General features: G+C 52.7%; 1 protein-coding gene across 2 annotated transcripts; it reads left to right on the top strand.

Annotated features, from left to right (window-relative positions):
- The first annotated feature begins 676 nt into the window (after nucleotides 1–676).
- Nucleotides 677–14,186, top strand: RERE (arginine-glutamic acid dipeptide repeats). Of its 2 annotated transcripts, none has more exons than XM_083375866.1 (11): nucleotides 677–834; nucleotides 2,126–2,218; nucleotides 3,085–3,284; nucleotides 3,751–3,912; nucleotides 4,335–4,448; nucleotides 4,720–6,014; nucleotides 6,752–6,974; nucleotides 7,775–8,495; nucleotides 9,622–9,768; nucleotides 10,193–10,373; nucleotides 10,468–14,186. In XM_083375866.1, the coding sequence occupies exons 3-11, from the start codon at nucleotides 3,207–3,209 to the stop codon at nucleotides 10,499–10,501; spliced, it is 2,955 nt and encodes a 984-aa protein (XP_083231992.1). In that variant the 5' UTR covers nucleotides 677–834; nucleotides 2,126–2,218; nucleotides 3,085–3,206; the 3' UTR covers nucleotides 10,502–14,186. The 2 variants fall into 2 exon arrangements, with proteins under 2 accessions (XP_083231992.1, XP_083231991.1); XM_083375865.1 differs by having other exon boundaries at nucleotides 3,748–3,912.
- Nucleotides 14,187–14,797: the final 611 nt, after the last annotated feature.

Raw genomic sequence — 14,797 nt, 5'->3', positions numbered from 1 at the left:
GGGACATTCCTTTTGTTTCGCGATGGGGAAGGCCAGCAGTTCAGACCGGCGGATGTTGAAAATGCAACTCTGCAAAGGAGAGCAGATGGGACATACCCTCCAAGACGTTAGCCAAAAAATAAAGGGAACAGAAGATAAGACATCCTACTATTAAATACAGTACATTGTGTTGTTTAAGTGTTCCCTTTATTTTTTTGAGCAGTGTGTATATGTATGTATGTATGTATGTGTGTGTGTATGGACACGGTGGTTCAGTGGGTTAGGATGCTGAGCTTGTCGACCAGAAGGTCGGCAGTTTGGCGGGTCGAATCCCGAGTGCCGCATAACAGAGTGAGCGCCTGTTACTCGTCCCAGCTTCTGCTAACCTAGCAGTTCAAAAGCACGTAAAAACGCAAGTAGAAAAATAGGGACCGCTCCGGTGGGAAGGTAACAGCATTCCGTGTGCCTTTGGCATCTAGTCATGCCGGCCACATGACTACGGAGACGTCCTCGGACAAGCGCTGGCTCTTCGGCTTTGAAACGGAGATGAGCACCGGCCCCTAGAGTCGGAAACAACTAGCACGCGTGTGCGGGGAAACCTTTACCCCTATATATATTATTTCTGTCCCCTCCAAGGGTTTTCCTTACGTTTCTCTGCTAACCTGGCCATCCTGGTTATTCTCTCTTCCCAGGGAGAGCTGATCACCTTCTATTACTACTGGAAGAAGACGCCAGAAGCTGCCAGCTCCCGGGCTCACCGCAGGCACCGGCGACAGGCTGTCTTTCGGAGGATTAAGACCCGTACAGCTTCCACTCCGGTGAACACCCCCTCCAGGCCTCCTTCCAGCGAATTCTGTAAGTAGGAAGCCGAAAGACATTGAGGAGTGGGGGGGACTGTTTAGATGCAAGGGGTCCCACAGAAAATCATGGTGGGTTTTTTTTCCATTTGGGGTTGTGATCAGGCACTCCATCCGTTAAGCAAGACAGGTGTTAAGTGGGGTTTTGCCCCCTTTTGCAACCTTTCCTGGCACGGTTCTTAGGGGAATCACTGCGGTTGTTATTTAACGCGGTCGCTAAGCGAATCTGTCTTGGCCTTGCCTGTCAGAAGGTTGCAAAAGGTGATTCCCACGATCCTGGGGTGCTCCCACCGTCGTAGATCACATGAGCCAGTTGCCCAAGCGTCTTGTCTGGATTTTGGCCGCAGCAGTCCTAAGTGTTGAAAACAATTCACAAGTCAACTTTCTTCGAAGCTGTTGTAACTTTGAATTGCCGCTAAATGGAACTGTTGTCAAGTCGAGGACTGTCTGTATAGTTTGGACTTCGAGGCAATGGCGGGAAAATCTCAGAAGGCAACGGCGTAGCATAACCGAGTGTCCAGAGAAGACCCTGTGTCTCTTTGCCCTCCCCTACACAGTTCGGACTCTCCGTGGAAAACAGACCCACATTTCAAAAGTATTACATTCTTCCCAAAAGGAGACAGGAGATAGATAAGCTGACTCGGTTTCTTTCATTTTGTCCCCTCTTCCTCTCCCTCTCTCTCTCTCTTTCTCTCCCTCTCTCTCTTTCTCCCTCCCTTTCTCTCTCTCCCCTCCTTCCCTCTCTCTCCCCCTCCTCTTCCTTCCTCTCTCCTTCCCCCTCTCTCTCCCTCCTTCCCTCTTTTTCCTCTCCCTCTCTCCCCCTCCCTCTGTTTTCCCCTCCTTCTCTTTCTTCCTCCCTCTCTCTTCCTTTCTCTCTCCCTCTCTCTCTCCTTCTCTTCCTCTCCTCTCTCCTTCCCTCTTTCTCTTCTCCCTCTCTCCCCCTCCCTCTGTTTTCCCCTCCTTCTCTTTCTTCCTCCCTCTCTCTTCCTTTCTCTCTCCCTCTCTCTCTCCTTCTCTTCCCCTCTCCTTCCCTCTTTCTCCTCTCCCTCTCTCCCCCTCCCTCTGTTTTTCCCTCTTTCTCTTTCTTCCTCCCTCTCTCTTCCTCTCTCCCTCTCCTCTCTCCTTCCCCCTTTCTCCCTCCCTCTCTCTCCCTCCTTCTCTTCCTCACACCTCTCTCCCCTTCCCTCTCCTTCCCTCTCCCCCTCCCTCCCTCCCTCTCCCTCCTTTTCTTTCTTTCTTCCTCTCTCTTTCTCCCTCTCTCTCCTACTCCCCCTCTTAATTCCTCCTAGTGGACTTGAGCTCGGCCAGCGAAGATGACTTTGACAGCGAGGACAGTGAGCAGGAGCTGAAGGGCTATGCGTGTCGACACTGCTTCACCACCAGTACGTATGTTTAGCTGGGGTCAGTCAATCAATACTTATCCATCAGAATGGAGCTGGAAGGGACCTCGGGAGGCCTTCTAGTCCAGCCCCCTGCTCAAGCAGGAGATCCTGCACTCTTTCAGACAAGTGACTGTCCAGCCGCCTCTTAAAAGACTTCCAGTGATGGAGCGCCCACAACTTCTGGAGGCAAGGAGTTCCACTGGTTATAATGAGGAAAATAAGTGGACGCGTCCCCCCCTCTTCTTTCTGGCAGCCCCCCCAAAGACTGGTATATCAATGTCACTCCTGGTCCTTCTTTTCCCTAGCCTTCCCTGGGTCTCGCTAGCCTTCCCCGACAGGACACAGACGAGCTAATTCTGCTTTATCGTCCGGCGACATTTAACAGAATCTTGCCGGGCTGAAAGTACATATCTGCCACCACCTTCCCTTTTACAGCCTGAAAAGTTAGGCAGGTTCCCATTCCCAGCCTCTTTTCTCCAGCCCTTGTGCAGCTGCAGGCGACGCCGTCCCTTATCTGGCCAGTCCCTAAGCGCCAACCCTTCCTCCTTTGTCCCAAGGTCATTCCCACGTGCCCTTACGGGTCCCCACCGCTGCAAGGCACCCTCCCTGTTTCACCCGCCCTCCCTCACCAGCCTCTGCCAAAATTCGTAGCCAGCACAAGACAGGATCCGTGGCGTCCTGGGACTCGTTCACGGAGACATTTAAATGAGGATTCTGATTGGCTCCGGCTCAGTCCTTCCCCAGGGCCCTGCAAGGCAGGCCAGCGCTCCTCTCCGCCTCGGTCTGTGGTTCTGTTCTTCTGGGGGCTGATGGCGTCTTCTTTTTTTCTTTTCTTTTCTTTTCTTCCCCCCCCCCCCTTTCAACAGCCTCCAAGGACTGGCACCACGGGGGACGGGAGAACATCCTCCTCTGCACGGATTGTCGGATCCACTTCAAGAAGTACGGCGAGCTCCCTCCCATCGAGAAGCCGGTGGACCCCCCGCCCTTTATGTTTAAGCCGGTCAAAGAGGAAGATGAGGGTCTCAGCGGGAAGCATAGCATGAGGACGAGAAGGAGTCGTGGCTCAGTAAGTCGCGCGGGGGGTCCGCTTTTGTGGCAGAGGAACAGGATAACCGAGTGGGAAGGGGCCGTGGAGGTCCTCTAGTCCAACCCCTGGCTCAGGAAGGAAAACCTATACCATTTCAGACAAATGGTTGTCCAGTCTCTTCTTAAAAACCTTCCAGGGTTAGACTAGAAGACCTCCAAGTTCCCTTCCAGCTTCTATTCCGTTCCTCTCTATTCTGTTCTTCATTCCTTTATTCTTCTCTTCTCTTCTCTTCTCTTCTCTTCTCTTCTCTTCTCTTCTCTTCTCTTCTCTTTCTTTTCCATTCCATATTCTATTCTATTCTATTCTATTCTATTCTATTCTATTCTATTCTATTCTATTCTATTCTATTCTATTCTATTCTATTCTATTCTATTCTATTCTATTCTATTCTATTCTATTCTATTGGAAGCAGCCTTTGATCTTGCCTTTCTTTCTTAACCAGCAGATGTCTACACTTCGCAGCGGTCGTAAAAAGCAACCCACCAGCCCCGACGGGAGGGCCTCGCCCATCAACGAGGACATCCGATCCAGCGGCCGAAACTCGCCCAGCGCGGCCAGCACTTCCAGTAACGACAGCAAGGCGGATTCGGTCAAGAAATCCACCAAAGTATGTTGTGATAACAGTTGGTGGTCCTTCCTGCTAGAGGTCCGAGCGGGTTGAGGCAGAAGCCGAGCACGGCTGTTGGAGCTGGCACTCGGAGGCCCTGCCCTGCCCTTCCAAACTCCCCGCAGAGTTCCTCAGTCTTGCCAGCTTCCTAGCTGGGATTGGGAGTCTCCTCGTGTCCTCCTTCAGGCTCTTCCAGACATTACAGGGGAAGCCTGTTGGAAAGCCAATCTCTCAGCCTATCAACGATGGTGCTTCGCTTGAAGCAGTTCTCCATCCATCTCTCCACCCCTTGTTCCTTGCACTACTTTGGGAAAATCCCTTGTCAGGTCTGAGTGCGAAGCCTTTAGGAGGCCACGTATCCAGGCGGCACCAGCCCCGTCCCACCCCTCCCTTTTAATTGCATGGCTTTCCTTCCGTGGCAGAAGATTAAAGAAGAGGCTGCGTCTCCTCTCAAGAGCTCCAAGAGGCAGCGGGAAAAGGCGGCCTCTGACAGCGAGGAGCCCGAACGCATCAATGCCAAAAAAACCAAAACCCAGGTGAGTCCCTGGAGGAGAAGCCGCCAGGGCTACAGTGGGCGGGTGGGGGAGGCCTTGGCTTTCGGACCCGGCCCACGGCGGTCTTCTGGAGGGTCCCGGGGTGGGTGGGTGGGTTGTGCTTCAGGCTGTCGCCCTCCTGGTCTGACGGAAGCCTGCGAGATGCGCGGAGACTCCTGTGGCCTGGGGTGGGCTCCCTTCCACCTCCAGGTCAGCCCTCAGGAGGATCCGGACTTATGGCGTGACCATCCCTCTTCCCCCTCCCGCCTCCCAGGAGATCAGCCGGCCCAACTCCCCCTCGGAGGGCGAAGGGGAGAGCTCCGACAGCCGCAGCGTGAACGACGAGGGCAGCAGCGACCCCAAAGACATCGACCAGGACAACCGCAGCACCTCGCCCAGCATCTCCAGCCCCCAGGACAACGAGAGCGACTCGGATTCCTCGGCCCAACAGCAGCCCTCCCTCCAGGCCCCCAACGGCCCAGCCCAGCCCCCCGGCCCCCTCCCAGCGACGCTGCCCTCCTTGCCGGCCGGCGCCACCATCCCCTCTTCCGCCGGCCCGCACCTGTCCCCGTCAGGAGCGCAGCCCCCCGGTCCGCCGCTGCCTCTGCCCCCGGGCCTCCCTCACTCGCACATCCAACAGGCCTCTTCCTTGCACCCCCCCAGGCTGCCTTCCCCTCCTCACCCACCTCTGCAGCCGCTCGGCGGGCCCCCCGGCCAGCCCCAGGGCCTCCCCCAGCCACCCCTGCATGGCCAGATCCAGGCCCTCCCGCACGGCCTACCAGGCCAGCCCCTCCTGCCCCACCCAGCCCCCGGGCAGCCCTTTGCTCTCCCGCCCCAGGCCTTGCCGGCCTCCACTTCGCAGTCTCAGGGTCCCCTGCCACCCCCGGCCCCCTCCCACGCCCACCCGGCCCTGCAGGTGGTCTCCGGGCAGGTACCTTCCTCGTCCCCGCTGTCATCCCAGTGTCCCCGGGAGCAGCCCTTGCCCCCCGCCCCCATGGCCATGCCCCACATCAAGCCCCCACCCACCACGCCCATCCCACCCCTGCCCACGCCCCCCGCCCACAAGCACCTCTCAGGCCCCTCGCCTTTCTCCATGAACGCCAACCTGCCCCCACCCCCCGCGCTGAAGCCGCTTAGCTCACTCTCCACCCACCACCCGCCCTCCGCGCACCCCCCGCCCCTGCAGCTGATGCCCCAGAGCCAGCCCCTCCAGCCCTCCCCTGCCCAGCCGCCAGTCCTCACCCAGAGCCACCCGGCCCCTCCCCAGCCCCCTTTTGCCCAGCACCCCTTCGTTCCTGGGGGGGCAGCGCCCGTCACGCCTCCCTCCTGCCCGTCGACGTCCACGCCGCCCTCGGTGCCAAGCGCGCCGAGCCAGGGGGCCGTGCCCAGCTCGGCAACCTGCGGCGGGAGCCTCCCCGTGGTGGCCCCCTGCCCCGTCCCCTCCATCCAGATCAAGGAGGAGGCGCTGGACGAGGCCGAGGATCCCGAAAGCCCGCCTCCCGCCACCCGGAGCCCCTCCCCAGAGCCCACGGTGGTGGACACGCCAAGCCACGCCAGTCAGTCGGCTAGGTGAGGGGGCTGATCTCAGGATTGCGTGGGGGCTGATCTCAGGATTGCGTGGATTTGGGGAAACCCCAGACACACACACACACACACACACACACACACACACACACACACACCAGAAAAAGATTTCAATTCATCCCCCCTGGCCCATCTGCTTAGCTGGAAGATAGATGTTTTGGGCAGACTTAGATGGGATGTGAAGGCAGCCCCTTGTGGGGTATTGAGAAAGCCACGGTTTAAATGCGGCTTAGTGCATCGCCATGTAAAATCTCGGGACTGAATGAAGCAGAGAGAAACCGGCAAAGTAATACGAACCCCGCCATTTTTCCAACCCATGTCCTGCTAGAGGGGAGAGAGATTAAATATCCCATCGTCTCTAGCCAGCCCGATGGATAGTTTACTTCCATATCTCTGGTAAGGAGTATAGCCGTCTTGTGTACATCACTGTTTAGAACAAGGAGAGCAATAAATTAAAGACAGGTAACAATATCGGTTTCAGAATAATATCGGCTTGCAAGAAGGCGTCTTGGGTTCAAAAAAGTCTCCCTCCGAAGCTTTGCTTCCAAGTTAGCAAGACAGAGCTAATTTCCCCGTCTTAGACCCTCATTTCTAGTTTTTGTGCCATCCTGGTTAATTGCACGTTTCAGCTCGGGGACCAATCTCTCAAGAACCTCCTGTTTTTTTCCGGGCCAGCCGTTTTAGCTTCTCCTCATCCTCCTCCCCTCCCCTCCGACCCGCAGGTTTTACAAGCACCTGGACCGTGGCTACAACTCCTGCGCCCGGACGGATCTGTACTTCATGCCGCTGGCCGGCTCCAAGCTGGCGAAGAAGCGGGAAGAGGCGATCGAGAAGGCCAAGCGCGAAGCGGAGCAGAAAGCGAGAGAAGAGAGGGAACGCGAGAAGGAGAAGGAGAAGGAGAGGGAGCGAGAACGGGAGCGCGAGAGGGAAGCCGAGAGGGCGGCGGTAGGTTGGTCTGTCTGACTGGAGGTGGGTTGGTGGGACGGGAGGGGGGAGGGCTGAATCAGACCCCAAAAGGGACAGGCGACTGTTCTTACCCACGTACAAGCAGCTGACTTAAGTGACTCAGCCACGGCTTGATGGGAGGTAGAAATCCAGAAGAGATTGCCGGCTCCCGCAGAGCTTGCCCAAGGACGCGGCTACAGTCATAGGCAAGGCTGTGTGCTTTTAAGACCTACACCGTTGCCTTCCCACTCGGAGACGATCCTTCTTGAGTCCCTGAACAGTCCTCAACTTACAGCAGTCCCAAGTTACAGCAGCACTGGAAAAAGTGACTTACGACCAGTTTTTCACGCTTAACGACCGCCGCGGCATGGGTCCCCGTGGGTCACGTGGTCAGAATTCAGCCGCTCAGCAACTGACTCACATTTAGGACCGTCGCCTTGCGTGACCTTCCGACAAGTGAAAGTCAGTGGGGAAGCCAGGGTCACTCGGCAGCCCTATGGCTAATTTAAGGACTGCAGCAGTTCCCCTTAGCAGCTGTGGCAAGGAAGGTCATAAAACGGGGCCAAGCCCAGCGCAGGGTGTTCATGTTGGGATGAAGAAGGGTGGCTGACACAGAAGGATCTCCCCCACAAGCAGTGGCTTGTGTTTTCCTGGCCCCCAGAGGAGGCAGGTGTCTCAAGTGTCCACCTGGCTGTGAAGCCTCGCAGGTGTTCAGTACCTCCCATGCAAGAATTGGGAGAGTAGGAAACATCTGGGCTGTTGTTTTATCTGCCCTGAGTCTCTTCTCTTTCCTCCCACAGAAAGCCTCCAGCTCCTCCCACGACGGTCGCCTCGGAGAATCCCAGCTGAGCGGGCCGGCACACATGAGGCCGTCCTTCGAGCCGCCCCCTACCACCATCGCAGCCGTCCCCCCCTACATCGGGCCGGATACCCCGGCCCTACGGACGCTGAGCGAGTACGCGCGTCCCCACGTCATGTCGCCCACCAACCGGAACCACCCCTTCTTCGTTCCCCTCAACCCCACCGACCCACTCTTGGCCTACCACATGCCAGGCCTCTACAACGTGGACCCCGCCCTCCGGGAGCGGGAGCTGCGGGAGCGGGAGCTACGGGAGCGGGAGATCCGGGAGCGGGAACTGCGGGAAAGGATGAAGCCGGGCTTCGAGGTGAAGCCTCCCGAACTGGACGCCCTCCACCCGGCCGCCAACCCCATGGAGCACTTTGCCCGTCACGGGGCCCTCACTCTCCCCCCGACGGCGGGCCCGCACCCCTTCGCCTCCTTCCACCCTGGGCTTAACCCTCTGGAGAGGGAGAGACTCGCTTTGGCCGGCCCGCAGTTGCGGCCCGAAATGAGCTACCCGGACAGGCTGGCGGCCGAGAGGATCCACGCCGAGCGAATGGCGTCCCTCACCAATGATCCCTTGGCCAGGCTCCAGATGTTCAACGTGACGCCTCATCACCACCAACATTCCCACATCCATTCACATCTGCATCTCCACCAGCAAGATCCCCTACATCAAGGTGAGGCGCTGAGGACCGGACAAGTCCTGGGTTGGGGGGAGGGGGAACGAGCAAGGACCGTATCCTTGATCTGCAGAGAATTGCCACATCTGGACAAGTTGGGTGGCAGCATCTCTCCCAGCCTGAGGCTGGCCCACGTGCTTCTCAACTTTTGTTCATTTAGTGACCGGAGTTGCGACGGCGTGGAAAGAAACAGCTTCTTGTGACCGTTTTTCACACTTAACGACCACTGCAGCGTTCCCCAGGGTCAGGTGATCCGAATTCAGGCGCTTGGCAACTGACTTGTGTTTATGACGGTTGCGGCGTCCCTGGGGGGGTGTCACGTGACCCCCCCTTTTGCGACCTGTCAATGGGGAAGCCAGGTTCCTTTCCCCCCCACCCCAAAACCTTTGTTCCCACTACTAAAGATCATTTGATAGGCAGCTGCCACTTCAGACATGCTGGCCAGAGAAGTAAGGGATGACTTTTCGGCAGAAGCGGTGAATGCTCCAACACCGGAAGTTTTTAAGAAGAGACTGGACAGCCATTTGTCTGAAATGGTGCAGGGTTTCCTGCCTGAGCAGGGGGTTGGACTAGATGACCTCCGAGGTCCTTCCCAACTTTATTATTATTATTATTATTATAGAGGGAGAATTTCTAATACATTCCAGTTATGCCCAGCTATAGCTAGTCCTTGACTTACAAGCGTTCGTTTAGTGACCGTTCAAGGTTACGACAGCCCCCCCCCCCAAAAAAATTGAGCGATGGCCATTTTTAATAACTGTTGAAGGATCCCCATGATCCCGTGGTCAAGATTCAGATGCCCATTTATGACGGTTACAGCGTCACGGGATCCTTTTGGCTACCTTCCGACAGGCAAAGTCAGTGGGGGAAGCTAGGTTTTACGTAACAACCGTGTCACTAACTGAACAACCGCGTCGGATTCACTAAAGCAACTGTGGCAAGGTCATAAGACGGGGGACAGAAATTTTGAGCTGAGTTATCATCAGTTGAGGGCTGTCTGCCATAAGGGCGGTTTTGATCTCTGGTGGAAATTTTAAGAGCTTCTAAAGAGGTGATCATTCCTCTCCCCCCCCCCCTTTTCTTCCCCCTTCCTTTCTCCCGCCCCCCCCCTTCCGCTTTGCAGGCACAGCAGGACCCGTCCACCCCTTGGTGGACCCCCTAGCTGCTGGACCGCATTTGGCACGCTTCCCTTACCCACCCGGCACCATCCCCAACCCGTTGCTAGGACAGCCGTCCCACGAGCATGAAATGCTGCGGCATCCGGTCTTCGGTGAGTGGGGCTCCGCCGCAGCGTGCCGGGCTCAGGATGCAGCCCGTTGGGGTCACACACAACACTCTCGGCCCCCCAGTCAGGCCAGCCATGTTACGGGGCCGGGGGAGATTTGCCGGCATCCTGTTTAGAGGGCTCTCCCCGTCAGGCCAACCCCGTGCCTCTCGCACGCACGCCGGGGGGATGATCAGTAGAAATGGGTCCAGGTGGACACTGATAAATAGGTGCCACCTTTGTGGATCTTGCCCTCTCCTGGTCTGTCTTGTTGTGTCTAAAAACGAGGAATTAAGGGGTTGGCTGATCCAAAGGGAAAGGCCTCAGTCCCCAGGCGAGCCAGGGGGCAGCTCCCCCGTAGCTTTGAGGGCCAGCATTAGGGATCCGTGCCCTGCTCGCCACTGGAGACCCCTGTCCCTCTTTCTCCCAGGTGCCCACTACCCGCGCGACCTGCCTGGCGCCCTGCCTCCTCCCATGTCGGCAGCGCATCAGTTGCAAGCCATGCACGCCCAGTCCGCAGAGCTGCAGCGACTCGCGATGGAACAGCAGTGGCTTCACGGGCACCCCCACATCCACGGGGGGCACCTCCCCAGCCAAGAAGACTATTACAGGTAAGGGGACCCTCGGCCTCTCTCCCCCTCCCCTGCTTGCTTTTTCACTTCCTGCTTTTTCTTCTCTTCTCTTTTCTTTTCTTTCCTTTTCCAGCCGTCTGAAGAAGGAGGGCGACAAGCAGTTGTAATGCCATTATTTATTTCTGACGCTGACTACTCAAGTTCCTAGTCCTCGGGGAGCAGTGGAATGTGTTTAATCTGGAGAACTGCTGGAAAGCAAAAAAAAAAAAAGAATTCTCTTCCGGGGAGAACCGGTCTCTCTTTTTTTTTCACGCAGGAAAAACACACACACACACACACACACACGTCTCGCCCCGATGCATATGTTCTATACTTAGTATTCATTTGTAGGAAAGGTTTTCGCAAGACCAGTTCAGGAGTCTCTTTGCATGACTAAACCTGTTAAAAGGCCTTTTTTTTTTTTGAATGGGAGGAGGAGGAGGAGGATGAAGAAGAAAAAAAAAAAACAGAACCAGAGAGAGAAATTACTGAGTTTCCTCAGGCAATCTTGGGACATTTGGTTTGGTATGTTTTGGCCGTCAGTTTTAATTCTTATTTCATTTTATTTTTCATTTTGAGTAGGTGCTAGTTTCAGGTTCACAACCTCTAATGCAAGCCACTGTGCATAAAAAGTATATTCAATTTATATATATATACTTAAAAAAAACACGAGAATTGCAAGTAGTGGCTTTACAACCTCTGAAAAATCCAAGTGCTATAATAAGAATTTTAAAAGAAAAAAAAATCTACTTTTATTTTAATACATTGTAGGCAAACTTCATAATTTTAAAGAGAGCTTTGCAGCATGGCTTTTTAAGTCTGTAAATAACTTTTATTTGGGGGGGGAGGCTAGGGGTTTTAAAAAGATGATTATAATTTCATGAATTCCTGATTATTAATGTTATTTTTTTGCCTCTACTCCAGCCCCGGCTCCTTCCTCGTCATAAAATCATTTTTACTTCTTAACCTGGTGTTCACGAGTATATAGACTTGATTTAAAAAAAAATAAATAAGAGGAAGAATATATCAGCAATTCAAGGAAATTAAAGTCAGTAATTTCAGAACGGCTGGTAGGAGCGCAAGCATTAAAAGGAGTTGCAGGGATAATATTAAAAAAAACCAACAAAAACGTTTGTTTGTTTGTTTGTACACATGTTACATGTGCACATTCTTTAATTACTTTTGTTCCATACTTTTGTTCTCCGCGCTCTTCCTTCAGTAGCTGGTTGCGTTACAAAGCCGTTGTTTGAGCAGGAAGTCACATCTCTGTTCCAGATTGTGGGTACCGCATCCCAGGTGCGTCTTTTACATACACACTCCCTTTTCCTGATTTTACTTCTTTTTAAATCCCAACAATGTAAGAAGCATTTAAGGTGTTTTTGACCCTAAGCCCTACCCTTCCTAGTTTGGGCCTGTTGGATCATTTGAGCCAGCCGGTAAATTAAATCTCAATAAGGCTTGGCTTTCAAACTGGTTATGCAAAATGCAGGTGTTTTGGTTTTTTTTCCTGGGCTGGCTGTAAATATCATATTAAGTCGCCCGTGGGCACATTTGTGCAGGCAGATTTCTCTCGTCCCCTCCAACTTCAGTCCATCCTCTGCGTTGGGCTGGGAAGAGGAATAAAATCAGAATTTTTAGCAAGGCTCAGAAACTTGCCCTGTTTGGTTAAAACAGCTGCCTTTTCGTGAGAACGTGACGCCAGAGTCCCAGCTAAGCTGCTGGAATCTCACTGTGAATCCTCACCCTTCCCACAGTTACGTTAGACAAGCTTTTAATTTTGGAGGTGGGTACGAAAGGTGTGCCACGTCACAAGTTTAAGTTCCCTTTTCGTTGCTTCTCTCAGAAGCCTTTGCTGTCCCGTGTCTCCATCCCCCTCCCCTCTTATTTTTTTGGGGAGAAGCCAAGATTTCTGATGGAAAGGCCATTTTAAAAATGAAAGACCACTAGCACAATATCCTACTTTTCTCAGGACATCATCGCCGTCCTTCAAATTCGGAGCAATTTTTGTTTTTTCATTTGCAGCCTTGCTCAATGCCACCAATCCCAACACTGACCTGCACCTCAATTTCCCAGGACAGATTTGGCTTCCTCCCCCCCCTCGGGGGGGGTGTCACACAGCCCAGAATTAAGCCTCAATCCACACTGGCGACTTGATGGGTCTGCCTGCCATACTGCAAAATAAAAACAGTTGAATCCAGCCTTGAAGGGAAGAGAGTGGGATTGAGAAGCAGGGAAAACATTTTTTATTTTATTTTTTGCAAGTCGGATGCAAAACAAATACGTATTTTTTCCCCCACCACCTAGCAAGACAAACTAAAAAAAAAAAGAAATGAAGGAATCTTGAAAAGTTCAGGCAGTATTTCTGGAGTGGAAAACACTGGGGGGGGGAGCAGACTAGCCCCCAATACTTGTGAACATCTCTCTTCCGTCTCCTGTTCGTTCGTGCAAGAGAAAAGGAAAATCAAATTTCAACAGGTAAACCTCAAGTCGTCAGGGATCTGTCCAAGCGTAAATCCCCTTTAAACAGAAATGCATTCTCAAGTCTGTTGAAGCTTTGCACCGGCACGCCACAGGGCTGTGTGCTTAGCCCCTACCTGTACTCTTTATACACATATGATTGTGTATCATCTGACCCATCCACTGCAATAATTAAGTTCGCAGATGTGGTGGGTCTTATTACAGGTGGGGATGAGACAGCATACAGGGCAGAGGTACAAAAACTATCCATATGGTGTAGTAACAACAACTTGCACCTAAACATCGGCAAGACGAAAGAGATGGTGTTAGACTTCCGGAGAAAAAAAGGAGGAACCTGCCCCACTTTACATCGGGGAGGACTGTGTGGAGAGAGTTTCCTCCTTTACATTTCTGGGAGTCTACCTCTGTGAAGATCTGACCTGGAAAGTTAACACAACCCAGGTGGCCAGAAAGGCCCAACAGAGGCTTCACTTTCTTAGGGTCTTGCGGAAGAACAGGGTAGAACAACGGCTAATGGCCCTCTTTTACTCTCCTACCGTCGGGTAGGAGGTATAGGAGTATAGCCAGCCCCGCCAACAGGCTGAAAAACAGCTTTTATCCGTGGGCTGTTAGGCTTTTGAATGGGATATAATCTCTGTGAACTTATGCAGAATTGACTTGGGAGGCCGGTGTGTGGTGTAGTTGGTCCACATGGTGTGGTAGGATGGAGGGTTTGTTGTCACTGTGTGTTGGGGGGAGGGAGCACGGGGGGGAGGCTCAGCTAATCTCAATGTACACATGTTGTACTTCCGACAATAAAGGTGTATTTATTATTATTAACTCCCACCCCCATTCTTTTGCCCCAGTTTTCCAGTTACTATTTTGAATCATTCCAGGGTGGGAAAACCTTAACTTAACAGTGTTACTTCTTCCCCAATCTCTTAACAACGGCCTTCCTCTATTGCAATTGCCCGATATTTTCTTCCTGGTTAACATATTTTGCAGAACTTTCATCAATATCTTTTTTTTTTACAACCAACACATTTTTTTTATTCCTGGCTGCCCACTTTCCTAGTTTGGGTGGGTGCTTATTTTTTTTTCTTTCTCTTTCATCAAACCCGTCTCGTTCAGTGTTGTCCTTATTCAAGCTCTCCCTTTTGACAGCTACGTTTATATATATCTTGAGGCTTAGTGTATATATATGAGTAGTTTGCCATGGGATAACACAGTGTAAAGCAGGATAGGAAAAAAACGAAACACAAACCAGGAGTTGTGAATTCTGTGTTCTCTCCATTTGAGTATTTTGTAATTTTTTTGAAATATTTGTGGACATAAATAAAAGCCGAGCTACACTACGACCTACCCGTTTTGCCTTTTCTTTGCACACCTGCGTGGGAGGGGTGTGTGTGTGGGTGTGTAAAACCCGGAGGTCACAACTGGAGAGCAATGCCGCAGGCTGTTTGCACTTCCGACGCCTGTTTGGAGAAGCAAATCTACAGCGAGGTAAGGCGGTTTTTAAGCAGGGATGGATGTTTTCAGGGGACGCGTATTCTGGAAATAATAATTAAAACCCTGAAAATAATAAATCTCCAGGGTGCTTAGGGAGGCCTGTTTGCAGAAGTGTTTAGAAATGGGGAGGGGGAAAAAAAGTATTTTAGACTTGACCCTGTTTGAAATGTCAAACGCCTGTGGAAGTTTAAAATGAGGTGAGGTGTCTGCCCTCAAGGAGACTAACAATCTCCAGTGTTTTTGTTTCAATTTTATTTTATTTTATTTATATGTCACTGATATATATCGCGCAGGATGAAGGGGCTTAAGGGCCAGTGCAGGCTCTGTCCTTCCCAAATGGCAGCTTAAAATAATTTTATTTTTGCAATGATTTTTTTTTAATTTATCAGACCCAAACACCCTAATTTTGCATGCATGTGTGTACGCACGCACACACAGAGAGAGACATGCTTGAAATT

This window comes from Vipera ursinii, assembly GCF_947247035.1.
Source record: "Vipera ursinii genome assembly, chromosome: 17".
Lineage (NCBI taxonomy): Eukaryota > Metazoa > Chordata > Lepidosauria > Squamata > Viperidae > Vipera > Vipera ursinii.
The sequence above is the reverse complement of the archived record's forward strand: the minus strand, read 5'-3'. Positions and strand labels throughout refer to the sequence as shown.